Here is a 27,902-nt window from a genome sequence, read left to right as displayed (position 1 = left end):
GCTACATCCGGTCTGGTAGATATCATCCCATACATGATACTACCTATAGCTGACGCATATGGTACATGTGTCATATTCTCTATCTCTGCATCAGTCTTGGGACACATAGACTTGGATAGAGAAACTCCATGACACATGGGTAGATGTCCTCTCTTGGACCCATCCATTGAAAACCGTTTCAATATGGTATCGATGTAGGTTGATTGAGTGAGTCCTATCATTCTCTTAGATCTATCCCTATAGATCTGTATCCCAAGAATGTAGGATGCCTCACCCAAATCCTTCATCGAAAATCTACCTGATAACCATATCTTTGTTGACTGCAACATCCCTACATCATTCCCAATGAGTAGGATGTCATCAACATAAAGTACTAAGAATGTCACAGCATCCTTAACTACTTTCTTGTACACGCAAGGTTCCTCCGGGTTCTTGATGAAACCAAAGTCTTTAATTGTTTCATCAAATTTCTGGTTCCAACTTCTTGATGCTTGTTTTAGACCATAAATTGATCTCTGAAGCTTGCATACCTTATGCTCGCTTCCTATGGATGTGTACCCCTCAGGCTGCTTCATATAGATTTCTTCCTTAATGTCTCCATTAAGAAAAGCAGTCTTCACATCCATTTGCCATATCTCATAGTCATACCATGCAGCTATGGCAATAAGGATTCTTATGGACTTGAACATAGCAACTGGTGAAAAGGTTTCATCATAGTCAACTCCTTGCCTTTGAGTATAACCTTTCGCCACCAATCGCGCCTTGTAGGTCAATACCTTACCATCAGGCCCAAGCTTTCTTTTGTAGATCCATTTACACCCTATTGGAACAATTCCATCGGGAGGATCCACTAAAGTCCAGACTTGGTTAGTATGCATCGAATCCAATTCTGACTGCATAGCTTCAAGCCATAAATTCGAATCCGCATCAGAAATTGCTTCCTTGAAGCTTCTTGGATCACATCCAATGTCGGGTTCATCTTGACCCTCTTCAAGAAGAAGACCATATCGAACTGGAGGTCTAGAAGTCCTCTCGGATCTTCTAGGTGCAGGCGTGTCCAGCAATGGTTCCTGAGGTGTGGGATCGTTATTTTGTATTTCGGGTTCTTCTCGAACTTCTTCGAGTTCCATCATCTCGCCTTTCTTATCCAATAAGAACTCCTTCTCCAAGAAGGTGGCATTCCGCGAAACAAACACCTTTGTTTCAGCAGGATAATAGAAATAATATCCGATTGAATTCTTCGGATACCCCACAAAATAACACAAGCTGGATCGACTATCCAACTTATCTCCCACTGTCCGCTTCACGTAAGCAGGACATCCCCAAATCCTCAAGTATGAATACTTAGGAGCTTTGCCATTCCATAACTCGTATGGTGTTTTGTCCACTGCTTTAGTGTGGACGTTATTCAACAACAATACCGCCGTTTCAAGCGCATAGCCCCAAAACGAAGGTGGAAGCTCAGTGAAGCTCATCATGGATCGAACCATGTCCAACAAAGTTCGATTACGGCGCTCCGATACACCATTAAGCTGTGGTGTCATAGGAGGAGTCCACTGAGAGAGAATCCCATTCTCTTTTAGATAGTCCAAAAACTCGGTACTCAAGTATTCTCCACCTCGATCCGATCGAAGTGCTTTAATACTTTTACCTAGCTTGTTTTCTACTTCAGCCTTGAATTCTTTGAACTTTTCAAATGCTTCAGACTTATATTTCATTAAATATAAATACCCATACCTAGAATAATCATCAGTAAAGGTAATGAAGTAGGTGTGGCCATGTTGAGTCCCTACTCTAAATGGACCACAAACATCTGTATGGATCAAATCCAACAGATTTTGACTACGTTCAGGCTTCCCCTTAAAAGGAGATTTAGTCATTTTCCCTTTTAGGCAGGATTCACAAGTAGGTAGAGAGTTAATATCAGACATATCAAACATGCCCTCTCCCACTAGCTTGTTCATCCTCCTTGAGGAAATATGACCTAGTCTAGCGTGCCAAAGGTTTGCCGGGTTTTGACTATCGATTTTCCTTTTGTTTGTTGTCGCCGGTTTGTCAATACAATTCACTGGAACGTCTTTTAGTTTTAAATTATATAGATCGTTTTCAAGTTGTCCATTTCCAATTAAACATTCATTCTTGTAAATACTGCAAATCCCATCACAAAATTACAAGAATAACCATCTCTATCAAGCATAGAAATAGAAATAATGTTTTTAATTAAATCTGGCACAAATAAAACATCTCTCAACAATAATTTAAAACCATTCTGCAAAATCAAACAAACATCTCCAATGGCCGTAGCTTCAACTCTGGAACCATTCCCGAGCCTTAGCTGGGTCTCACCCATTCTAAGCCTGCGACTTCTTGTCATCACCTGCAAATCATTGCAAATGTGAGAACCACATCCGGTATCCAATACCCAAGAAGTTGTATTAAGTGACATGTTTATTTCGATATAGAACATACCCTTTGCAGTTCCCAACTGCTCAAGATACTCCTTGCAGTTGCGCTTCCAATGACCCGGCTTCTTGCAGTAATGGCAAACATCCTTGGATTTTCCATCGTTTGAAGCCTTTGTCTTTTGCTTCTTCTCGGGTTCCACTTTCTTGGGTGGGGCAGAACGTTTCTTGCCCTTCATACTTGGCCCCTTCTTAGCAGAAGATGAGGAGCCCACCAAGAAAGCTGGCTTATCCTTCTTAAGTGTGGATTCATATGTAACGAGCATATTGACCATCTCTTCAAGGGTGGCCTCTATCTTGTTCATATTAAAATTTATCACGAATCCATCAAATGAAGAAGGAAGAGATAGAAGCAGCAAGTCCACATTGAGTTCATGCTCCAACACCAAATCAAGGGTCGCTAACTTCTGTATGAGCCAAATCACTCGTACCCCATGATCACGGACCGAAGTCCCTTCACGCATGCGGCACGTCATCAACTCCTTAACAGTAGAGAACCTTTCAGCCCTCGACTGAGCCCCAAAAAGTTCCTTGAGTTGCGTGTGAATGTCAGCAGCATTCACCGTGTCCTCAAATCGCCTCTGGAGTTCATCAGACATCGAGGCTTGCATATAGCATTTGGTCTTGATGTCATGGTCACACCATGCATCAAGTTTGGCCAATTCCTCCGGACTTATGTCAGCTGGTGCTTCCTTCGGAGGTGCTTTCTCTAACACGTAGAGCATTTTCTCCGAAGTTAAGACAATCTTCAACTTCCGGAACCATTCCGTATAGTTGGCGCCAGTCAGCTTGTTTTGTTCGAGGATCGAGAATAAAGGATTTCGCGAATTCATTGTGTGAAATACTGAAAAGGAAAAACAGACATATATCAATGATTGTTTAACAATTTACTAAGACATAAAATAGGCGAATTTAATTTTATGAATCTCACTCCCACTATTTTAACGATTTCACCACCCTCTAGTGAAAACGGGAAACTTTTTCCTTAGTGAGAACATGGAGTCCAATTGACAAACTTATGGTCCCAAATAATATCAGCCAACCATAATTCTCAAAAGGTAGAGCCCAATTGCTTCCAAAGCAACCCCCATGTATTTACCTCATGTCCAATAAGGGCCCAATAATATGACGCCGTTTAAAGTGACATGTCAAGATGACCCATCAATATTAAGTTGTGATGGACGGTCGCCATGTGGATCCCCCAATAATATGAGCCGATCCCATGGGAGTTCCACCCAACTTACAACATTTGTCGATCCAATGTACAGCTTTCCGACGAACGGGCCCCCCCAATAATATGAGCCGGACCGTATCCGCGGGTAGCATCACATACATTGACCGTTGATGGAAGGTGGGAACATTTAAACAATATTTAAATTTCCTTTATTTATCTTGATATAAATTTTAAATCATATTTAAAATGAGGGATTTTATTTATAAAAATATTTGTCTCATCATTTTTAATTTATTGCATGCATTGCCGGATTCACGCAATTTATGTCTAAACATGCATACAATCATAATATCACATATTATATAGGATGATCGATTCCATTTCTAATTGACCCGTGGTTGCCAATCACGGGTCTTAGTCCAATCCTAGGTAATATGCAGTATGCAAATGCAATCCTATTACATATGCTTCCAATTTACATTTCTTCAGTCTTCATTGTCTGCTGGGCCCACCATCTTCAAATCTTGATCTCCCACTAAATCTAATGTATTTACAATTAAATAACAATGACAAGTAGGGGATACATTTTTAGGGGGTGGGAACGGGCTATAAACCAAGCCCACTTTTATTACATATGACATTCATATCGGGCCATAAACCAGGCCCATTAATAAAACCAACAACAATAAAGACAAAATGTAAATTCCTAACATACACCTACAAAATTGGTCATGGCAATCGATCATCCTTATCCAATAACATTTAATTCAAAATTAATTTATTGGATAACATGCTGTGGCAATTCAAATTTAAACAAGATAAAATCATATTTTATATATAAAATCACATTTCACATATAAAATCATATTTTATCTCCATATCAAATAAAATCATATTTTATCTATAAAATCCAATTTTACAAATAAAATCATATTTTATCTAATATATCATAAGATCATATCTTATCATCAATTGTACCAAAATAATTGATTTCAAAATTCAATTTACGGATAAAATATTAAAATTTTCCAAAAATTCAAATTTATCCAAAATCAATTTTAAAATTTACGGACTCGAACAATTCGATCCGAAATCTCGTGAACCAATCAAAAATAATTTTTGACCGGACCAAAAATAAAATTTTAAATATTAAAATTAATAAAAAATTAAAAATTAATTTTTCCCGCGGGCCACCCGGGACACTCCCGGGTCGGCCCGCACCCGGGGCGCGGGCCGGGGGCAGCCCGGCTGCCCCCTTAGGGCAGCGCCTGGCGCCGCCCCTGGGCGGCGCCGTGCGCCGCCCTGCGCAGCGCCCAGCGCTGCGCTGGGCAGCGCCGAGCGCCGCCCCTGGGCAGCGCCCAGCGCTGCGCTGGGCAGCGCACAGCGCTGCCCTGGGCGGCGCCGTGCGCCGCCCTGGGCGGCGACGGTCGCCGCCTTGGGCGGCGCTGTGCGCCCCCTTTGGGCGGCGCCGTGCGCCGCCCGGGGCAGCAACAATTGCTGCCCCACCGGGCAGCGATCCAATCGCTGCCCGGGTTTTGCCCCGAAAAAAATTTTTTTTATTAAAAATATTTATTTTGTTTCATAAACCGAGACTCAAAAATTTTGTACAATTGATTATTCAATCGATTGATCTGAGCAACCTGGCTCTGATACCACTGTTGGAAAACTGGCGAGTTCCCAGACCAATAGCGATTGATACCCGGTGCAGCGGAAGTTTAAAAATTTTTCATGGAACGTTTCCATGGTATGGGTATCAACCGTTCATCGATTGAATTACGTGTGTGTAAAATTTAAATAACAATTAAATAAATTTTACCTCAAATCTCGCAACGAGATTAATGGACACCAACAGAACAATTCTGCTCTTGTTGTCTCTCCCTGGAACCGATGAACGCCTTCAATCAGGTCCACGAACAGAGGTTTAATCCCTCTGATAGATTGCACTAGAAAATCTATCAGAAGTTTTCTGCGAAGAGAATACACGAATTTGATTCGTTATTCCTTACTGCGATTCAAAATCACAGACCGGAATTTCTCGGGCAGAGCAAGGAGGGGGCGGCCGAAATATGTTTGAGAGAGAGGGTAGGGTTTTCGAAAATTGCTCTCAAAATAATGACCTGTTGTGTGTAATTTCTGTACTGAAATAACTTATTTATAATGCAGGCCACTAACACCTTAGGGCCCATTAGTCATAAGCTGGGGCCCGACAAGCAAAGCCCGCTCGTTCAGAAATTAATATAAAATTCATCGTGACTCCGATTGATGAAACGATTTCACCAATGTGCACAGAAACCATTTCTGCACGTTTTAAAGTCAAAATAAATTTTCCTGAATCCGAATTCAGTGGTTTCCAAAAATGTCCATCCCTATGTCATTTTAGGAAATCCTACTCCCTTACTCTTATTTTAAGAAGTCCAACTCCTTAGTTCATTAAATTTAACTCTTTAAATTTAACTATCTCAACGGGGATTAAAACTCCATTACACTGTGTGACCCTCAATGGTTCAGGGATACAGCTAGCCGTGGGCTCACAACTCCTTGTGACTCGGAACAACACTTTCCGACTTGCCCAACGAATCATGGTAAAGCGCCTAGCAACATCGCCCCATGATTCCCTAGGTATCACTGATAGTGCCTACAAGAACCAGTAGATTTTGGTTAACGTACAGTACGGTCCCTTCATCCATATATCCCGATCGAATCAACAACCATTGGTATATCGAGAGTCGCTCAAGATTCGACAACTATGCAATACATCTTGAAGATCAAATTAGTGACATCGCATGTGCTACTAAGAAACCATTTCTTAAATCACATCAATTACTCTGGCCAGAGATTTATCACACTAATATCTCCTCAGATCGCATAGGATATCCACACTCGCAAGTATGTGGTGAATCCTTGACAACAATGCATTGACTCCTATATGTGTCGTAACTGTACCCAATCTCGACACCTGATGACCCCCTCAGAGTCGGTAAACGAGTCAAAGCACAGTACTAGCATATAGAGTCTCCATGATGTTTCAAGTCGTAAGGACTAATGGTGTACAACCAAAACCGCGGACTTTATCCACTCGATAAGTGATAACCACTTGGAAAGTCCGGATAGGGTAGTTCGATTATTCATCCTATGAATATCCATTTGCATGCTTCGAACATCTCCATGTTCCCTACCAATGAAACGTGGTACTCCGCATCGCAAATGCTAGTCTCAAACTCGAGCGATCCTTATCCTTATTATCGGACGGCTCAATCGACTAGGAACGGTTTTAGAATATACAGTGACTATAAGATGTATTTCATGATAGACATCTCCATGTTCTACCACATCTTACATACACTATAGTATATTCAAGGTCTTTATCAAAACAACAATAGTATATCACAATATAACAATATGAAGTAATATAAAGTCATTGCCATAAAAGTGTAAATAATATTAAACAAAAGATTGTTTATACAAAGAGTCAACAAAGCCCATAGCCACACAGTTGGCTCACTGGGCACCCACTCTTACAATTTCCAGACTTACTTTGTGCTGTAATACATGTGTTTCCACCACGGTTCGTGCAAAGAACCAGAAGAAATTTGCAGGACTTTGTTATTGTTAATGAAGAGTAAACCACTCTTGCCTTTAAAAAAATTAATATCATTTGATGTAGTTACAAATTTCTTACCCAGTTTTATTGTATTCAAGAATCCATATTTATCAAACATGCAGGCACCGTCCTATGCTGCTGACATTGTGGGAAGAGTTTTTGCAAAACGAAGGTCCTCGCTTGTCTGAAAACGTACACAAAGTACCAGTGATTTTGGGGATCAGACTGTCGGTCAACACCTTTTATGGTAAAACAATCTTTTCCTTGTTTCACAGGCCAAAGAAAATAATATTCAGTGCAGTATATTAGACCCATTATGACTGCTTTCTCTCATTAAAATTTATCAAAATAGGGTTATCTGTCGGAACAATGCCAAACAGTACATTTTTTTTTTACCCTCCCATAGCACAAGCAGCACACTTAAAACTATGGTAAGCCAAAACCTATAACTAATGTCATTTCAAAGCTTTATGAGCAAATTTTCTTTCTCTTTCAAATAATCTCTTACATGCATAGCTTAAAATTAATTGCTTTAATTAATTTTTTTTTTACACTTGCTATTTAATTGCACTTTTTGTTTAATTATACAATATTACAAAACTATGTCATGAGATCTTTCTTTTCATGTGGAATACAATTGCATATATAGCATGCAGTAGCAATAAAAGCACATAATCATGCAGTCACATAATTATTTCAATATAAAGCATGCTAGCATATAATGCACATAATCAGATATAACATGTAATCTCATGTAATATCAAACAATCAGACAGACTCAATCTACCCCGCTCATCAACTTCTAACTAAATCCAGAAACTTACGCTCTGATACCACCTGTTGTGGGGACCCGGGTTGCTAATCTTATGTTAGGGCAATTTATAATACATAACAATGAATCAAGTACACAAAGATTATAAAGATCCAAGAGCTAAAAAATTTTTTTATTTTTTTTAAAATTACAGTGTCTCGCTCGATCGGCGAAAGTTGCCCGATCGAGCGAGCTCAAACTAGAAATTCTCGGGTCCAGGGAATTCTTGGCCTCGCTCGATCGGTGAACTTCTACCGATCGAGCGGCCAAGAAAACTCAACCCCCTGTTTTGCAAAATAAGGCCCTCGCTCGATCGGTGAACTTCTACCGATCGAGCGGACTACATTTTCCAGAAAATGCAGGAAAGATTTTTGCTGTCAAACTTGAAACATACATCCACATACTCTGATACAAGCTCCAAAATAATAAACATGCAATCTAATAACATCTGATAAGCTTTCCTACACAAGTTACACATATATTTAACAACTTATACAACATTCTTGTATCCTTTCTAACATGTTTATCCACTCAAAGTACATGTCTTGCTGCTACAACCCGTGTCCTCACATGCTAAGACTATATCTCGAGCTATCCCTGTCTTTTCTGACCAGCTCCTGCCCCACCTATTGCCATGCATACATACAAAACAAAGCAATAGCCGGATACCTCCGATGAGAATAAAATCCTAGTATAAACAACATAAAGAGCGAGATAATAAACGTGAATGCAATGCATATGACAAAAGAGGCTATCAAGCTGATATCAATAGGATATAAGTTCTTTGGGATCCCGAGAAAATAAAATCTTTAACGAACACCAACTCACCAATCGAGGTGAAGTCAAATACTTTATTTCCTCTGACTTTGGTGCAACTATAGTGAGTCTTCTGGCTCTGGAAGTAAGTCTACATTCCATGTCACTCAACTACAGCCCTCCAAACGTCATATGCACTCTAGGCCTTTCAACCCTCTGTGCTTTTCGGGCTGGAGTTCAAGATGAATGCAACATATTCTGTATGCATTAAATGCTATAAAACACCTTGAAAACTTAATCAAATAAGCAAGCAAAGCAATCAAAACATCTAATCACATAAAAACACATAAACAACTAAGTATGTGATTAACAAGGGAATACTCGAAACAATAGCTATTTCGAGCGTTCTATCCCATCTGGATTAACTGTCATTTATACCTTTCGATAGCACGTCTGAAAGTACTTTAAATCTGCAATGACATCAATGATACACCATATCAAAAGGTTGCTCAATTTCTCAACTCAATCTCAATTGCAATGCTATCAAACCTTGCTTCAACTTTGTCACGGTTCGAAGACTACTTCTTGAGTTGTCAATCTTGTGCTAAGATCTGAAATGATATGTATACAATCTCACAAGATCAGATTTCAACTCCACTTCATGTTTCATTCAATCAACAATATCAAAGTCTTGACATTTTTCGAATCGACGGCATAACGGCTAAAAACCGGCAATCCAAACAATATCCAAATCAATCCAACAATCAAGATAACTTATAATATCATCTCAATACCATCAAAAACATCATAATCAGATAAGGTAGGGTTCGAATTTTGCTTGCTAAAATCATATAAAATCCGAACGATAGTCTTTTTTCCGAACCGTCTGCGAATACACAATTGGTACAGCTCATATATGACTATATCTTAAAATCATAAAATTCCATCTTCAACATAAAAATAAAGTCTGATAAAGATGAATAAAACTTGTACCAAAATGAAGGTCTCGGAGCGGTGATCGCAGATATATATTTATTCGGAATTTCTGACAACCGGAGCGCAAGTTATCGGAGCTTTTACGAAGCAAAAATGGCGTCCAAAGGTTTCAGCCGTGATTCTGTCTTCTTGTCTGATGCTTCACGTGAGAATGGATGAATATAAGTGTAATTTTAGATAAATATTAGCCAAATTACAGTTTAGTCCCTGAACTTTTGGCTATTTGCAATTCAGTCCTCGAAAAAGCGATTTAATTCAATTTCAATCCTTATTCATTTAAGAATATTAAAATTTAATTCTAAACTCTAAATATTCCCAAATTAAATATTCTCGAATTAAAATTAAATAATCCCGGGCCTTACACTGAGCGTAGTCAAAATCTGTTGGATTTGATCCATACAGATGTTTGCGGACCATTTAGTATCGGTACTAAATTTGGTCACACCTACTTCATTACCTTTACTGATGATTATTCTAGGTATGGGTATTTATATTTAATGAAATATAAGTCTGAATCATTTGAAAAGTTCAAAGAATTCAAGGCTGAAGTAGAAAACAAACAAGGTAGAAGTATTAAAGCACTTCGATCGGATCGAGGTGGAAAATACTTAAGTACCGAGTTTTTGAGCTATCTAAAAGAGAATGGGATTCTCTCTCAGTGGACTCCTCCTATGACACCTCAGCTAAATGGTGTCTCGGAGCATCGCAATAGAACTTTGTTAGACATGGTTCGATCTATGATGAGCTTCACTGAGCTCCCTCCTTCGTTTTGGGGCTATTCACTTGAAACGGCGGTGTTGTTGTTGAACAATGTTCACACCAAAGCAGTGAATAAAACTCCATACGAGTTATGGAATGGCAAAGCTCCTAAGTATTCGTACTTGAGGATTTGGAGATGTCCTGCTTACGTGAAGCAGACAGTGGAAGATAAGTTGGATAGTCGATTCACCTTATGTTATTTTGTAGGATATCAGAAGAATTCAATCGGATATTATTTCTATCATCCTACTGAAACAAAAAGTGTTTGTTTCGAGGAATACCACCTTCATGGAGAAGGAGTTTTTATTAGATAAGAAAGGCAAGATGATGGAACTCGAAGAAATTCGAGAAGAACCTGAGATACAAAATAACGATCCCACACCTCAAGAACCTTCAGTGGACACGCCTAAACCTAGGAGATCCGAGAGGTCTTCTAGACCTCCTATTCGATATGGTCTTATTCTTGAAGGGGATCAAAGTGAACCCGACATTGGATGTGATCCAAGAAACTTCAAGGAAGCAATTTCTAATGCGGATTCGAATTTATGGCTTGATGCAATGCAATCGGAAATAGACTCGATGCATACAAACCAAGTTTGGTCTTTAGTAGATCCTCCCAATGGAATTGTTCTAATAAGGTGTAAATGGATCTACAAGAGAAAACTTGGGCCTGATGGCAAGGTACTAACCTACAAGGCACGATTGGTAGCAAAAGGTTATACTCAAAGACAAGGAGTTGACTGTGATGAAACCTTTTCACCAGTCGCAATGTTCAAGTCCATAAGAATCCTTATTGCCATAGCAGCATGGTATGACTATGAAATATGACAAATGGATGTGAAGACTGCATTTCTTAATGGAAACATTAAGGAAGAAATCTATATGATGCAGCCCGAGGGATTCACATCCATGGAAAGCGAGCATAAGGTATGCAAGCTTCAGAGATCAATTTATGGTCTCAAACAAGCATCAAGAAGTTGGAACCAGAAATTTGATGAAACAATAAAGGACTTTGGTTTCATCAAAAACCCGGAGGAACCGTGCGTGTATAAGAAAGTAGTTAATGATGCGGTGACGTTTTTAGTGCTTTATGTTGATGACATCCTACTCATTGGGAATGACGTAGGGATGTTGCAGTCAACAAAGATATGGTTATCAGGTAGATTCTCGATGAAGGATTTGGGTGAGGCCTCCTATATTCTAGGGATACAGATCTATAGAGATAGATCTAAGAGAATGATAGGACTCACTCAAGCAACCTACATCGACACCATATTGAAAAGGTTTTCTATGGATGAGTCCAAGAGAGGACATCTACCTATGTGTCATGGAGTTTCTCTATCCAAGTCTATGTGTCCCAAGACTGACGAAGAGATAGAGAAAATGACACACATACCATATGCGTCAGCCATAGGTAGTATTATGTATGGGGTGATATCTACCAGACCGGATGTAGCCTTTGCTCTGAGTGTCACGAGCAGATATCAGGCGAACCCCGGTCAAATGCATTGGAAAGCCGTGAAGGATATTCTTAAGAACTTGAGAAAGACTAAGAATATATTCATGGTTTATGGAGGAAGAGAATTAAAATTGGAAGGCTATACAGACTCTAGCTTCCAAAGCAACGTGGATGACTCAAAGTCAACCTCTGGATTTGTATTCATGCTCAATGGCGGTGCTGTCTCTTGGAAGAGTTCCAAGTAGGACACCACATCGGATTCCACCACTGAGGCAGAATACATTGCAGCATCAGCTGCTGCTAAAGAGGCCGTTTGGATAAGGAATTTCGTCCAAGAGTTGGGCGTAATTCCCGAAGCTGTTGGTCCAGTTCCGGTGTATTGCGACAACACTGGTGCCGTTGCTCAGGCAAAGGAACCGAGGTATTATCAAAGATCCAAACACGTACTGAGGAAATACCACATCATCCGGGAGATTGTGGAAAGAGGAGACATCACTGTCGAGAGAGTGTCCTCTACAGACAATATCGCTGATCCACTTACTAAGCCCTTGCCAGGACCATTTTTTTACAAACATCGCGAAGCAATGGGACTACGTGGTATGACTAATTGACTTTAGGGAAAGTGGGAGATTGAAAGAGTGGGTGCCCGGTTAGCCAACTTGTGGCTAAGGGCTTTTATAACTCTATGTATAAACAATCTTTGTTTAATATAATTTACATTCATTAATGGCATTTTCTTTGTCTTTTTTCATATTGTTATATTGTGATATACTATTGTTGTTTTGATAAAGACCTTGAATATACTATAGTGTAAGTAAGATGAGATAGTAAATAAAGAGAGATCACTATTATGAAACACATCTTATAGTCACTGTATATTCTAAACAGTTCCTAGTCAATTGAGCCGTCTTCTAATAAGGATAAGGATCGCTCGAGATTGAGACTAGCATTTGTGATGCCAAGTACCACGTTTCATTGGTAATGGACATGGAGATGTTCAAAGAATGCAAATGGATATTCATATGATGAATGATCGAACTACCCTATTCGGACTCTCCAAGTGGTTATTATTATTTGAGTGGATAAGTATGCGGTTTTGGTTGTACACCATTAGTCCTTACTACTTGAAACATCATTGAGCCTCTATATTCTAGTAATGTACTTTGACTCATTTACCGACTCTATTGAGGTCATCAGGTGTCGGGATTGGGTACAGTTACGACACATATAGGAGTCGATACTTTGTTGTCAAGGATTCACCACATACTTGCGAGTGTGGATATCCTATGCGATCTGAGGAGATATTAGTGTGATGAATCTCTGGCCAGAGTACATGATGTGTTTTAGGTTACTCGGTTTTCCTAGTAACACATGCGATGTCAATATTTGATCTCCAAGATGTAATGCATAGTTATCGAATCTCGAACGACTCTCAATGCACCAATGGTTGTTGATTCGATCGGGATATATGGATGAAGAGACCGTACTGTACGCTAACCAAAATCTACTGGTTCTTGCAGGCACTATCAGTGATACCTAGGGAATCATGGGGCGATGTTGCTAGGCGCTCTTATCATGATTCGATGGGTATGTCGGAAATTGTTGTTCCGAGTCACAAGGAGTTGTGAGCCCACGGCTAGCTGTATCCCTGAACCATTGAGGGTCACCTAATGGATTACTAAACCCCGTTGAGATAGTTAAATTTAAAGAGTTAAATTTAATGAAAGAGAAGTTGGACTTCTTAACTAAAAGGGAGTGGAATTTCCTAAAATGACATAGGGATGGGCATTTTTTGAAATCACTGAATTCGGATTCAGAAAAATTATCTTTACTTTAAAAGATGCAGAAATGGTTTCTGTGCACATTGGTAAAATCAGTTTATCAATCAGAGTCACGATGAATTTTATATTAATTTCTATAATAACAGGCTTGGCTTGTTGGGCTTAAGTTATGGATTGTGGACCCTAAGGAGTTAGTGTTCTAATACAATTATAACTTAATCTAGTCTAGAAATTATCTATAAATACATGTGTAGTGTTCGAAAATTAGATAGCATTCACTCTTGCAATTTTCAAAAATACTGCATAATATTTCAAGGGGAATTTTCGAATTCCTCTGCTCCTTTTTGAGATAATTCAGTCTGTAATTTTTGTGAAAAATTACATTCTGAATTGACAGATCAAATCTGTTTATTCTCTTCGATAAACATCTGATTGATTTCTAGTGCAATCAATCAGAGGATTTTAGTTTTCTATTCGTGGACTTAATTTCGGAGGTTGATCGTGATAGTCATTGGTTCCCAGGATTTACAAGAAGAGCAGATTAAATTCTGTTGGAGTCCATAATCAAGCCTTAGCTTGAAGAGATAAAAATATTTAATTGTGAATTTATATTTTTACTTGTAATATTTTAATCATTAGGATTTGATACCCACGATATGGAATCGTTCCATATCGAAAAATAAAATTTTTTAAACTTTCGCTGCTCCGGGTATCACATCTGTGTGATCAAAGAACGCGTGTTCCAACAGATATTTCATCGGGATGCCAGGTTGAGTATATGCCAAGAGTTGTGGACTATGACTATGATTAGACGTGATGGGGCGCGACCCTATACCAGTGTTACTCTGGGAGCCTTTGTACTTCAAAGGTTACCTGGGAGCCTTTGTGCTTCAGGGGATGGTGGTGGGAAGGCTACTCAGTCTAGATTTTTGGTAACAGTCGCGACGTGGTATGACCTTAGAGTAGATATCAGGTTTGATATCAATGTTTAGATATCGTCTGGGTTTTGTCAGAGATATTAGTTTGAATGTTATGCTGTGAGGACCAGTCTTGGAGGGATTTCCTTGACGAGCGTGTACTCTGAGCAGGTAGTTTTAGCCTATGGAATACTGCTAGAGGGATCAATCTAGTAGGTAGATGGATTTCTACAAGCTATGATTAGAGGTTGTCATCAGAGTTGCGAGTAAGGGTTTTCCTTGTGATAGGAGTTATCCCAAGTACTGGAGGGGATGTTGTTTCGAGACTTTGACTCGAATAGGAGAATTTCTCCATGATGATTGATTTCATCAGTAGTGGATTATATCAGATGTTAAGGATTGTACATGACTATTTGAGGCGTGGAGGAAGCACAACTTATGCAGTGTACACTTGGTGGTGATTCCAGGTGGGACATAGTGGTAGGCTACCTCAATCTTAAATTGTTGCACAATCTTAGAGAGGGATATAATCAGAGAGTGTCCGAAGATTATGGAAATCTTTGGGATTCATTAAATTCTTGGACTCGACGAGCCATGGCATTCATTTTGAATGAAGTAGGTAAGATGGGATAATTCCAAGGATAGCGCTAAGTACCATCTGATGTTTTCAGATGTTGAGCATAGGACTTTTCCATGGAATGAGAATGATCTAGGTTAATAGATCACGAGCATTCTTGGGTTTAGTTCACCTTAATATTCAATTCCAGTGTACGAGGTAGCTGTCAGTAGTAAGGCGCGTGATGGTTCCAATAGACTACTAATAGCTATTGTCTGGCTATCGAGTATAGGTGTGTTGAAACCAGAGCAATTTGGTTATTCCAGTGTTAGGAATAGTAGACTTGTGTGATAGTCGTGTTTTGTTTGCATAGCTTTTCAGAAGCTGTATTTTCCTCTTGCATCAGATAATTTATTTGCAATACCTTACAAATAGACTTTCATATATCTTCCGTTGCATGAGTCTCCAATACACAAACTATAAGTTGAATTAACAAGAAACAAGAGTTCAAAGATGAAGGCCAGGGTAAAAGGAAATTCGACGTTGCGATTGCGTCGATTTTCAATCACGAATCGAAAAACAAAAGTAGCCAACTTATTACATGAGCCGTTGACAGGATCAATCACACTTGAATATTTATTCGGCCAACGAAGCCGGAGTAGGTGGTATTCAAGATTATCAAAAAGAAACTGAACCATGCGTATCATATTAGTATTAGTACACTTAAAACATCCGAATATCGCGAAGGCACCAACTTAGATTAACTTGGGCCAAAAAAATCCAAACGGTCGAATCTCTGGTTTTCACTTTGGCAACCCTGTCTTGGGATCAATAAGAGATTTGTTTTCGTCGGTGAGTACCACAGGACCTCTCCCAGGACCCGTGCAGATGAAGTAGCTAACATCTCCCTTGTATCTTTGTGCTGGAATATTAGCATTGATCTCCGGAGGTGGAGTCAGTGTTTCGATATCCTTTACTTCCTGAATGCCCGCGTCTTGTAAAATTGTTTTGTCACCAATAACGTAACTGTGAAATGGGTAGCATACGTCCGAGGTTAAATAAGATGGATTCATATTGCCACAGATTGGAGAAGTGAATAGTAAAAAAGTTGAGAATGCTTGGAACAATTTTGAGACTGAAAAACACCTGTTCAAATCGGTTTCTGCTTGAGGAGGGAAGTAAAAGAGCAGCCTCTGAAGAAGAAGGGCGGCAGTCTTTCTGTCGTGTGATATTAAAACTGCATTTGGCCCAGCATCGAAAGTGTAAGCAACCTGTCAAATATCTAGTTGTTAGTTGCTTTAAATGCCTTCTAATTTAAATGTTGTTCAGAGAAACCATAACCAGGGTACTGATTGATTCTGCCATCTGTAACAATAGGGTTTTGAGAAAGTATAGAGGCTATTTGAGTTGGACACTGATGATTACTTAGCTCACAGGTCAACTGAAGATAGAGAAAAGAACCTGAGGTGTTCCTTCAAACCGATTCCATTTCTCGACGCAGCTGATTATCCTGAAAAGTGAATGCTCCAATGAGATTACTATGACGTGCTTCTTTGGGAAGGAAAAATTTGCATAGAAGAGAATAGACGACCATAGTTTAAAGCAGAAAAAGGAACTTGCCTATGGGAAGTGTCATTCATGTAAAATATAGGAGGGCAGGTATCCAGAGCGACAGCATGAAACTGATTACTATCAGCACAAGTCAGGGCAGCGAAAGCAGGAAAATCACGATTTTTAATTGCTTCCTCCATTTTTATTATCCGTTTTGGTACTACTACCTGTAAAATTTTGAAACGAGGATTGGCCCTCAGAAGTTGTCAAAAGAACGGTAGAAATCATTGAGGTCCTCAAAATGACCATGGAATAATAACCTTTCTTATAAGTGATATCTAAGAAGCATTCATAAACTTCTTAAAACTACTGGGGAGGAACATAATATACCTTTGCTCTATGTTCTACTAATGCACTGGTTTCAACAGTATCACGCATTCCTGAGGTACTACTTGTTTCCTTCTGTCTTGAACTTACCTAAATCACACATAAAGCCCAAACACAAAAGTGAGATATAGTGAGTCATACAAAATAATCAAACCCGGGATCATTTAATGCACGAATCATTATCTTTTCCTCAAAAGGAACAAAAAAAGGAGGGGGGAAAAGAAGGAAAGGTACCGATGATTTTCACATGCTTTAACACATGAGAAGGTACACCACAAATTGCTTCTACCACAGTAATTGGAAAATGAATAGACTGTAATGTCGAATATATATCTGACATGTTTATCATTTTTTAAGAATGTCATTAAACATTTTCTCAGTTACTCCCTGTTAATTAGCAATGGATAATTGACACTCAAAGTAAAGGATAAAACAAAATATGTCATCTAGATCACTCAACTGTCCTGTAGCTAGCAAAATATTTAAAAATTTATTTAAGACCCCAAAAGTGATGATGTGATCAATATACCAAGTGCAATCAAAAGGGAACCCTATGAGCAAAGTCTATATGTTATGAATTAAGATAGATTAATGCCAGTGAAACAAAAATAAGCTGCTCACTTAATAGAGGTACGACAGAAATTAAAATATTGAGAAAAAGAAAAAAGAAAATTAAGAAAAAATACCAAGTGACTTGCATTTTAATGGATTAATTGTGACATGTGGACTAAGAATATCGCAACAAAGTAGTATGATTGAAAACTGAAAACAGAGCAGTAGTTCTTATCCCAAAAAAAATAGAAAAGAAAAGAAAAGGGAGCACTAACGTGTAAACTATGTGACTTGCAATTTAATCAGAGAAAGGATGGATACACACCACTGCAATAATAATAACAAGGTCATCCCAGTGCTTCTCATCTGCAAGTTGAACTGCAATGCTGTCACTTCCATTTTCCTCCTTCAACCATAAAGAAAAGTAATTTGAGAAAAAAATATTTTAAAAATGACCATTACATACTTTTGTCGAAAGAATCCATGACAAAACCTAAGAAACTATACATACTTTTCCCATTATCCACTTGACAAATCCACCATAGAGACTGCGACAAGCACTTCCAGAACCTTGCCTGGACATGAAAATATAAAAATAATGTTTTTTTTTTGTCTGCTGAGATCTCCAGTTTTATACAAAACTAGGAGTGATCATCAATTAACGAAATATAGAGACAGCATCAGTTATAAACAGAAACGGAGACTGTGCGGTGTGTGTATTGGCATGCATCTGTGATGTCCAGGAAATAGACGATAAGAATAAACTTTATCAGATTCAGGGCATTAAACTAAGTCTGCAAACTAGCAGTTGATACTTGAATAAATAAAATGACTAGGATTAATTAATCAATAGGTCACCATTACCTTGCTATGGCAGATAGTTTGCTATGATCTTCTTTGACATTCATAAGCTTGGCAAGGGAAAAAACTGGAAAAAAGCATAAATCATAGTTTTTGTTGTTATTAAAGTAATTTAAGTAAATAAAAAATAGGATTTAAATCCTGCTATTATAATCAAAATACAGATACCATCAAATCTACATATCGGAATTGTACTTTACACTCACATATGGCTATCAAAATGATCAAGCAGATCAAACCAAAATTGGAGCTGGGTACCAAAAATAAATTATCCTCAGTACCATGAATTCGATTTTCCTCAAAACATAAAACACAATCCACTAGAACATATTCGTTTTAATATCAACTGCAAAACAAGGATATCTCTTATGTTTAACAAACGGTGATACGAGCGGCAATCAACTACTTCACAAAAAATAAAATAAAAGCCAATACAACTGAGGACAATCAGAACTATCACAAAAAACAACAGCATGACAAATATCTCTGATCGGTAATCCACCTCCTCTTATCTCATTGGTTTTCGGTGTGCCTAGACAATAATAGCAAGCTCAAGTCAAATCAACCATGACAAATTTGCTTATTGATATGTGTCATACTTGTCCGAAAAATGGGGGAAAAATAAGTAAATTCAAGTCATTGAGGGATATTCAAGTTACCTAGGCAAGCCAAGCCAGCAGCTGAGGAAGCCAAACCAGCAGCGGTGGGGAAATTGTTATAGGAAACTATGTGCACGTGCATCTTGTCCCAATCCTTTTTTGCGATCTTGATACCTTTCTCATGATCCTCAACATCGTTAGCACGGGAGCGAACTTCCCTCAAACAACTTTGGAATCTGCCTCCAGAAAGAGGTATCTCCTGCACTAACCAGAATGCATACATGCACTGATATATCAGAATCTCTTATTGTTTGCATCTCGCTCTGTACCATGATCAGAAAAGAAACCCAAAAAACAATTCAGGAATATCTTAATGATGTCTACCGTGACTGGCAGATTCAAACACAACGATGAAAAGGGGGAATAAAATAGTAAAATCGCAATTCAAATCCATTAAACCTTATTCAGCTGGAGTATGTATTTAACTAGCAAGCTTTTATCTCTTATAATAAAATACTTTATGAACTAATTTAACACGGTTAAAATTGGAAGCAAACTGTACCCCCTACCAGCTAATCGAAGCCAATTCTTTAGCTCAAGAAGAACAAATAAACATTCAAAAACTGCCAAGTTTCAAAATTTCCCTGACTTTGACGCAAAGGTTCATGTTTTGCACCTAAATATCAAATGAGAGTGCCAATAAAATTACAAGGATCACCCAAAACCAGATGGTAAAATTTAGTATTGGGAAAGCCGAGAACAGTAGAAAAAAATATAGCACCGAGCTCAAAACAGAAACATCGTCATAACGCCAACAAAGAAAAACAAACGGGCCATCACAACAACGTAAAAAAGGAAACTTTACCTTCCCATTCAGCCACATTCGATCGTGAGTGAAGGAGGGGCTAACGGCAACGGAAGTGGTGGTGCAGAGGTGTGCCGGATCGAGAGTAACGCTGATACTATCATTGATAGGAAGAATAAGGGATTCATCCCTCTTCCCCCAGTACTTAATCACCGCTATATTCGTCGGCGTCTGCGCCGTCACTGCCAACACCCAATTTTTCACGCCGTCTGCCGCCATTTTGCGTCACTGCAAGAAAAAGAAAAGAAGAAGAAATGTCTTCGCTGTTGGCTCTGCGTGTGGGTGTGCTGGATCGGATCTCGAAATTGGGAGGAAATCAAGCTCTTGTAAATGCGAACGTGGGTACACTTTTTTGTGCCAATATGCGCATGTGTTTTCTGTGCGTCGCTGCGCGCGATCACCGAAGAAGAAGAGACTTTTATTGAGTGGCAAATTAGGTAGGTGGCCGACGGACCTTACGAAAACGACGCAAGATAATTATTATTGTTCTTTGAAATTATTGAAATTATAAATTTATTTTGTGTAATCTAAATTTTGTATATACAAAAAATTTAGTGAGAGTATCTTACAAGTCAATATAGTAATACAGATTTTTTGTTTGGATCATCGGTTAAAAAAATATTTTTTAATCGAAAATATTATTTTTTATTATAAATATAAATATAATATATCCGTTTCACTAAGATTTTTCATCACACAAGAGATCTGCTGGTTATGAATATGAGTTTTTTTTTTAACAAAAATTCTGTTATTTATTTAGGAAGAATATCAACAGAAATGAGAATAATAGAGCTAAAACACTCTTTAATTTGATTATACAAAGCTTTGAAATTTTATTTACCTTCTAATGTTCAAACAAGAAAGGGGGGAATCAGCAACAACGATTATTTTATATCACGAGACAAAATTGGGAATATAGTTATTTATTTATTTGGTTTAGGAGATGAGATTATTAGAGTGGAATCTAAATTCAAGATTTCGTTCCAAATACTAGATATTATAAACATTATTGATGCTAACATCGAGAATATATATTAGTAGAAAAAGGTAGTGTGTTATAAACTTTTTAAGCATATGGGACTCGTGTGAAAGAAAATAGTTTTCATTGACAATTATTGATGACATTTCTCCACCAACCCACATGAATATCTGTTCAAACAACGCTCAAAGTTAGGCACAAATCAAACATCAACGTTATTGCAAAGTCAACTAACGGCACCCAAATTTTGTGGCTATCAAGATTCAGATAGTTTGAACACTCGGACAAATTCCAAGATGTTTAAATGTAACCTAACACACACCTAAAATATTTTGCTCCATTCGATACGACCGTTTCACTGTTTAATTTTCTTTGATGTAAAAAACATTATTTTTCCATTGCAGATATAGATCGACCGGATGGATCTTGATATAATTCAAACTCGGTTGTTAAATTTTAGTGAATACCAAATAATTCAGATGCCATTTACGAAAAAAAAAAACTAGTCAAATAAAAATACGAAACACGTGATAATGACAGGGAACTCTTATTACACCCACAGTAAAGTTATATCTAACATACAAGAAAGTTTTTTCTTCCTAATATCCATATATTATAACATAGACTACTGAAACAGAAGACTCGACCCCAAGTCCCAACACAACAACGCAAGGATGAACCTGGCAAGTTCATGGAATAATACTATTCACTATTCAGTAGCTCTCGTCGTCGGTTTCTGGCCGCCGCAGGTAGTAACGCAGGCAATTCACAAGAACCTGCAAGTTCAAATCATCGTTTGTTGTTGATGCAGCGATGGCACGAGCAAGAAGACCGAGAAAAACAAGAACACAGAAAGAAACCGAAATAATTTGATCCATTCGCTACCTATTCAGTTATGTAGGTAAAAGGTGGACACTGCTCATCGTCGTTTTTTTCTATTCATATTAAAAATGCACAAATTGCAGCACAGGGATGTAGAGAAAAGCTATGTAAAAATAGCAGAAAGTAGGAGAAAGTAAATTTGGACTACCTGAGACAAAGAACTGTTCAACGCTGCACCTCGATAGCTGACATGAAACCTGTCTTTGGCGACCAATCCCTGGATGGTTTTTACACCAAGAACTAAGTAAATGTAGCTACCGACAAAGAAACAGAAGGAAACTAGTTGTGCAATTATGCAGAAAATAAAGCTTCTCCGAGTGACCAGACGGAGAAAGAGGCTCACCTCTGTGTCAATCTCCGCTGATTCGACTGTTACATTGACATCTGATATTATTTTGATTATCTCTAACAACAGCCCAGGTCGATCTGCTGTCTCTACAGAGAGTAAGCTGAAAACACGATAAAAATGTGTTTATTGCCAGTGCATTCAACATAGGAGGTATTCAAAAAGTCAATAAATAATAAATATAAAAGAGAAAATAATAAAGGTTATGCAACTATTATATATATCATAAAGGTTATGCAACTATGTTTCATCTGAACAAATGGAATTCCAACCAAACTAATCTCAAGTAGCACTCATCACAAATGTAGTTTATATGCTTTACGAGGTTCGATCTAGTTAAAAACAATTACGATATATTTGAGAAGTTGATCATCGGAACTATAATACCTCCTCCTAGGTCCATCTTCCTTGACATGTATATGAGTAGCAATTTCAACATCAATCTGCACCAAGAAAACAAAACAAAATTATAATTTGTCATTGCTTGTATAAAACTTAAGCTGTTCATTGTGTTCAAGAATATCACTATTGTACATTTAAAAAAAATAACAAGAGTAAACCACTATTGTATAAAGAAAAAGCATACAGCAATTGTGCCAAGAAGTAATAGACAGTAGCTGCAGATAGGTCAAGATTATGATACAAGAATTCCTGATTAATAGCAAATTTCTTCAAAACTTAAAAACAGAAACAAGTTGTAAAATTTAAATCATTAGAAAAATAAACACTGCAGAAAATAAACATCAATAAAGCCCGACAATTGGGAAACAGATGACAAACATATCCAGAAGAGGAATGCAGTCAAATTGGAGGAGAAAACTGACACAAGAACTGACATTTTGTTTGACATACCTTTTTTTCAGGGGGTTTCACTCCAAAAGTTTCACCCATAGCAAGTCGTTCACTCGATTCCTGTGATGACAAAAGTTTCAGGTAAAGGCTCGTCACCATATGACCATAGCAATTAATTTTCTTAGATTAGACAAAAAAATCTCCAAAACCAAAAGTCTGGCCCGAAAACAATAGATGGTTATCCAATATTTGCATCGGTTATATGAACATACCGGATGAAACTTGAGAAGGTTGTTGATGATGGTCAAGCGAATCCTTTCCAAGACATCAGGATCTTCGACTTTACGTCCCGTGGATCTGAATGGTATAATAAACATTATAATTATGAACAGTTCAAAAGTAGAGAGACAACTTTATAAGAGATCATAACATCTCATAAAATAAAAGATACAGCTAAAACAAGATCAGGGGGGAAAAGTAAAACCACGATCTGGATCAACAAGAATTGATATTCTATATAACTAGTAATTGCACATCACTTACGAGTAGAACAAGGAAAAAGCATAATGCAAGACCATACTCACAGACGTGTAATAAAAAATTTAGTTTGTATGACAGAGTTCTCAGTAGTGACAGTTCCCTTTAAAACATCCAAGCCTAAGTCCTTAAGTGCCTTCATCTGCAGCAATAAATAAAGGTTGCTTGATGGCAAACTTTCAACCAGAAGGTATAACATACTTATCAGGTAACAATAGTGTGTCACACATAAAGACATAAATTAAACAAGCTAATACGTCATTGATATTGAATGGAAAACAAACATCGATATTGGGTCAAAAATAAAGAGAAAGAAATATGTACTCTATGAACAAAAATGGGGTGCTAGTTTCTTAACTTCCCCACCTCAAAGTGTTGTGCACACAAGTTAATTTTCCACAAAAGCCCATAAGTATAGAAGTTGAAATAAAGTAGAATAAGACTTACCGTGTCAAGAAGAGCACCAAGGCGATCTCCAAAGCTAAGTTGCACAATAGTTGCATCAGGATCAGTATCCTGATCTATCAAGACGATTGGCATTGGAACAGAATCAGTCTCTGGCCCGGACTTCTATAACAAATTGTTTTATCAAAGTCAAATTTATTCAAATTTGAAGAAACAAATATATTTTGCTATAAGTTAAATGTACCAATATTACGAACATGCGAAAATTGCATATAATAATTTTACATATTGCGACAGCACTAAGTAGTCATTCACATTGCTCAATAATATATAACTAAATCACAATTTAGTGTCCCAGATACCCTTCTTCAAAAAAAAATTTAAACAAAAATGTTCAATTAATGAGCTGCTGCGCTACAAAACTTACAACAAGATGTGGTTGTCATTCCATCAAAAAGCTCGAAACATAAACAATACTCTACTACGTAAAATAGTTTAATTGCCCGGAATATGTAGCTCGATTTTGAACATCCATTTAGCTCTACGCTGTGTCGTGGTCCCAATGAAATCAAATCAAGCAAAAACAAGATCAAAGCTTTAGGGCTGTATCATATTAAGTTCTTTACTTGCCTGCCTAGTTTGCACTTTTTCACTGACGCTACATAGCTTATTTGAGAATGACCAATTTACTATCTAAATTCTAAAACAAAAATCATTTCTTGTTAAGGCACGATTATCATTCTTTCTTCTCTACCATACAAAATCTAGGACCTTCAAGAGTCTCTCCCATTGTTAGAGGTGAATTAGAAAGCATATATCATATACTATGAACTGGTATATCTCCTTTTACTCATTTGACTAAGACGTGTTAGTGTTAAACTGAAGATCCATCAAAAGCATTGTCATCCTTTACTGCTTCCAGAAGGAGCCATAAATACAACTTAACCACGCAATATGACACTGGCAAATTTTCATGCTTTGCTCCCCCATCTAGCTGTTTGAGTCTAAAATCACCGATTCCTCAATTTTATGAGTTCAAAGCAAGCCTAGTACTCATGATATTGAATTAAGAAACAGATGATGTCTGCATACCATGAGATCATTCTATAGGTAATATAATGTTTTCACATTTAAAGTCGTCTCAACAAACAAACGAGGCAATATAATTATTCAAAGAGCCAATAATGTGAGGCCCTTGATTATCCAGTATACAAATAATATAAAGATAAAAAAAACCAGGCAAAACGTGAACATTCTGACCAATTTCCATTTGACTGTGTAGGGAAAGCACTAATTCCGTGCATTTCACTTTTATCCCATAAAATTTCTTATTAAATCTATGGATCATTCAGAAAAACCTGTAAGCTTTCCTTGAAAATGTCATATGGGGTAAAGCCTATTTCCCTCTTTTACATAAAGGTAAAAGATTGTTATCCAGAACACAACTAGCAGCTAGAAATTGAATCACCAAGTCCAGCACTAACTGTACGAGATTAACCAGTTACAGTAATTTAAGTATATAAACTTGAAAGGTTCAAGTTACATAGTAGATACCCAAATTCAATTTTAGTAGGACAGCATAAAACTTGTAAAGGATAACTACTTGGTTTGACGCCCCATTTCTCTCTTTGTTTAGAAAATCATTCACGCATTACATCCAAAACTCTTTGTCAAGTTTTTCAGCTCAAGAAATCAAAGAGCAATACAGTTTAATTGGAAGTCTTTAAAAGCTACAGTAGTTCATCAAATTTCACCTTGTAAAAATACCTTACAGAGACACTTAGACTCAAAGCATGTCAATTTCCGGAAAATGAGACTACAGATCCTCGTTTCCGAAACTCAAGCGCATTAGAAACGCAAAAATTTGCAAGAGAGGTGAACTTACCAAAGAAAATGAACTGGAACTTATTGAGTCCACTCCATCAACAGAGGCACAAATCATAACATTCCTACACGCAAGTTCAACCAAGTCAATTGAGTAGCATACAGAATGCCGGAAAAAACAATTTCGAAATTAAATCCAGGCAAATTTTTGAAATTTTTTTCCCAATTAACTCTGATAGCCCCTGTGATCGCCCAAGGTATCCATCCATTCGCATAAAATATCCATGAATATCAAGAATAAGCCATCTTCTAAGATACAAGAAATCATTTCTCAATCATCAGACTGAGACAACGAAACGCTTTTGAACAAAAATAAAACATAAAGCCCATAAATTTAAAGGATGGAATCAGCACCCACATCCTAAAATCAGAATAACACCGATCAGTACTACAACAGAGATTAAAAAAACAAGGAATTTCATATACCAAACATCAGGCCATTGAAAAAGTACAATCATTGCTAGCAAATAAACGTGCCAGGAAACTCAGTAAGCCAAAAAATCGACTCGCACACAATTTTTCCAAAAAAAAAAACTAAAACCTTAAGGATTGAGCTAAAATCCGCCGATATGAGATATTTCACTTTACCTGTTGCGCGTTGAATCGATTCTCGGGGAAACTAAGAAGTAAAGATTGGATTTTGAGGTGGGCAAACAACGATCCTGAACAGTAGAGAAATCTGAAAGTCTCAGCCGGAGCGAAGTGAAAGAGGAAGTGAGGTAAGCATTAGCCATCGCCATTGATGCTGCAGAGTGGTGAGCAGATATTTTTTGTGTTGAAGTCGAAGATGAATGGTTTGACTTGTGGGGGCTTTTGTGGGGATTCCCACGTCATATGAGACAACTTCTCTTTTTTTTTTTCTTTTCTTTTTTTTTTTTGTTTACGGTAATAATCATTGAGGTTTTGATATTTTTTTTAAGCCATCCCATTCATAATTTTTTTTTAGAATCAAATTGGATTAATCATGCGAAGAATTACAAAGATGAATACAAATGTTGAATCAAACAATGCAGAATCTAAAATATATATATACAAAAGACTAGCGTAGAAATGAGTAGAACGTAGGGGTGGTCTTAAGGAAAACGAGGTATTGGGTGAAGTTTAAAACAAAAGACCTTTTACATTAACTTGCAAAGTCAAAAATAATTGAGCTATACAAAATTATCCTTCATATTTTCGTAATCATAAATTATCCTAAAAAAATCACACTATCCACTTATAATTCAGGTGCAAATTCAATTTATAAATAGTTAATTTAGGTATTCAAAATTTAAATAAAAAAACCCCAAATTTCAAAATTAGGTTTCAAAAATCGTGCTCTCAATCCATGAATTTTTAACCCCCACGTAAAATTAACAACAAATATTAAAATCTAATATGAAATCAAAATTAAATTGAACTACTCATAAATCAAATTTTAGCACAATCAGAGGCAGAGAAAAAATCGCTCAAACAACTCAAGCTAAGAACTCGAGGTTAGGAAAATCGATGATCACAGAATGGCAATGTGGAGCAATGGTCGACGATAAACAACACTATAATGAGAAGTGATGAACGAAATAACTATTGAATATATAGATAAATATAATAATTTTTAATAATTAATTAGACCTCATTAATATATAATAATTATATTATATATAATAATAAATTTTAAAAAAATTAGGGTCCCCGCCATGGGTGGGCCCCTGGGCATGGGGCAGGGTCGCCCTTGTTGCTACGTTTGTTTGTTTATAAACAAATTGGACTGAGAACGAGGTTCTTTGACGTAAAATATATTCGCATCGATGTAACCTGGATCCAAATTTAGTGTCATCTTCTGCTGGAGATTTTATAGCATCCACAACAACACTTTCATCAAGCTCATATTTATAAAATCCAACTCATTGATCCAGATAATAGTGTTGAGTAAAGCGAGAGTTTCGCATTCTTCAAAAGTTGGGTTTCGAGCACCATGTTGCATTCGGCATACCATAAACTGCCCTGATAC

The 27,902-nt window shown here is 37.5% G+C and overlaps 2 protein-coding genes across 4 annotated transcripts; both read right to left on the bottom strand.

The window, feature by feature from the left end:
- Positions 1-15,798: 15,798 nt before the first annotated feature.
- Positions 15,799-20,541, bottom strand: LOC140860170 (diphosphomevalonate decarboxylase 1). Of its 2 annotated transcripts, none has more exons than XM_073263018.1 (10): positions 20,088-20,541; positions 19,283-19,481; positions 18,627-18,690; positions 18,274-18,337; positions 18,088-18,168; positions 17,214-17,300; positions 16,893-17,050; positions 16,734-16,782; positions 16,419-16,543; positions 15,799-16,298 (listed from the first exon to the last, which is right to left on the bottom strand). In XM_073263018.1, exons 1-10 carry the CDS (start codon positions 20,304-20,306, stop codon positions 16,076-16,078), a joined length of 1,269 nt encoding a protein of 422 aa, XP_073119119.1. In that variant the 5' UTR covers positions 20,307-20,541; the 3' UTR covers positions 15,799-16,075. The 2 variants fall into 2 exon arrangements, with proteins under 2 accessions (XP_073119119.1, XP_073119120.1); XM_073263019.1 differs by having other exon boundaries at positions 19,283-19,545; positions 20,088-20,226.
- Positions 20,542-21,579: 1,038 nt separating this feature from the next.
- On the bottom strand, positions 21,580-26,721 carry LOC140863985 (ACT domain-containing protein ACR12). Of its 2 annotated transcripts, none has more exons than XM_073267831.1 (10): positions 26,501-26,721; positions 25,914-25,977; positions 24,071-24,193; positions 23,671-23,765; positions 23,359-23,443; positions 23,147-23,206; positions 22,682-22,737; positions 22,292-22,397; positions 22,097-22,165; positions 21,580-21,842 (listed from the first exon to the last, which is right to left on the bottom strand). In XM_073267831.1, exons 1-10 carry the CDS (start codon positions 26,650-26,652, stop codon positions 21,780-21,782), a joined length of 873 nt encoding a protein of 290 aa, XP_073123932.1. In that variant the 5' UTR covers positions 26,653-26,721; the 3' UTR covers positions 21,580-21,779. The 2 variants fall into 2 exon arrangements, with proteins under 2 accessions (XP_073123932.1, XP_073123933.1); XM_073267832.1 differs by having other exon boundaries at positions 24,071-24,190.
- Positions 26,722-27,902: the final 1,181 nt, after the last annotated feature.

Source organism: Henckelia pumila, chromosome 4, assembly GCF_033568475.1.
Source record: "Henckelia pumila isolate YLH828 chromosome 4, ASM3356847v2, whole genome shotgun sequence".
Taxonomy (NCBI): Eukaryota; Viridiplantae; Streptophyta; class Magnoliopsida; order Lamiales; family Gesneriaceae; genus Henckelia; species Henckelia pumila.
The sequence above is the reverse complement of the archived record's forward strand: the minus strand, read 5'-3'. Positions and strand labels throughout refer to the sequence as shown.

What these genes read in the sequence shown, in the direction of transcription:
- LOC140860170 (XM_073263018.1), bottom strand. Translation starts at nt 20,306, where the DNA reads ATGGCGGCAGACGGCGTGAAAAATTGGGTGTTGGCAGTGACGGCGCAG. An exon ending in TTGTTATTATTATTGCAGTG is followed by an intron (nt 17,301 to 18,087) that starts GTGTGTATCCAT and finishes TGTGTGATTTAG; the next exon opens with GTAAGTTCAAGACAGAAGGA. An exon ending in GCAGAAACCGATTTGAACAG is followed by an intron (nt 16,299 to 16,418) that starts GTGTTTTTCAGT and finishes CCCATTTCACAG; the next exon opens with TTACGTTATTGGTGACAAAA.
- LOC140863985 (XM_073267831.1), bottom strand. Translation starts at nt 26,652, where the DNA reads ATGGCGATGGCTAATGCTTACCTCACTTCCTCTTTCACTTCGCTCCGG. An exon ending in ATCGATTCAACGCGCAACAG is followed by an intron (nt 25,978 to 26,500) that starts GTAAAGTGAAAT and finishes ACTTGCGTGTAG; the next exon opens with GAATGTTATGATTTGTGCCT. An exon ending in ACCTTCTCAAGTTTCATCCG is followed by an intron (nt 23,207 to 23,358) that starts GTATGTTCATAT and finishes TTGTCATCACAG; the next exon opens with GAATCGAGTGAACGACTTGC.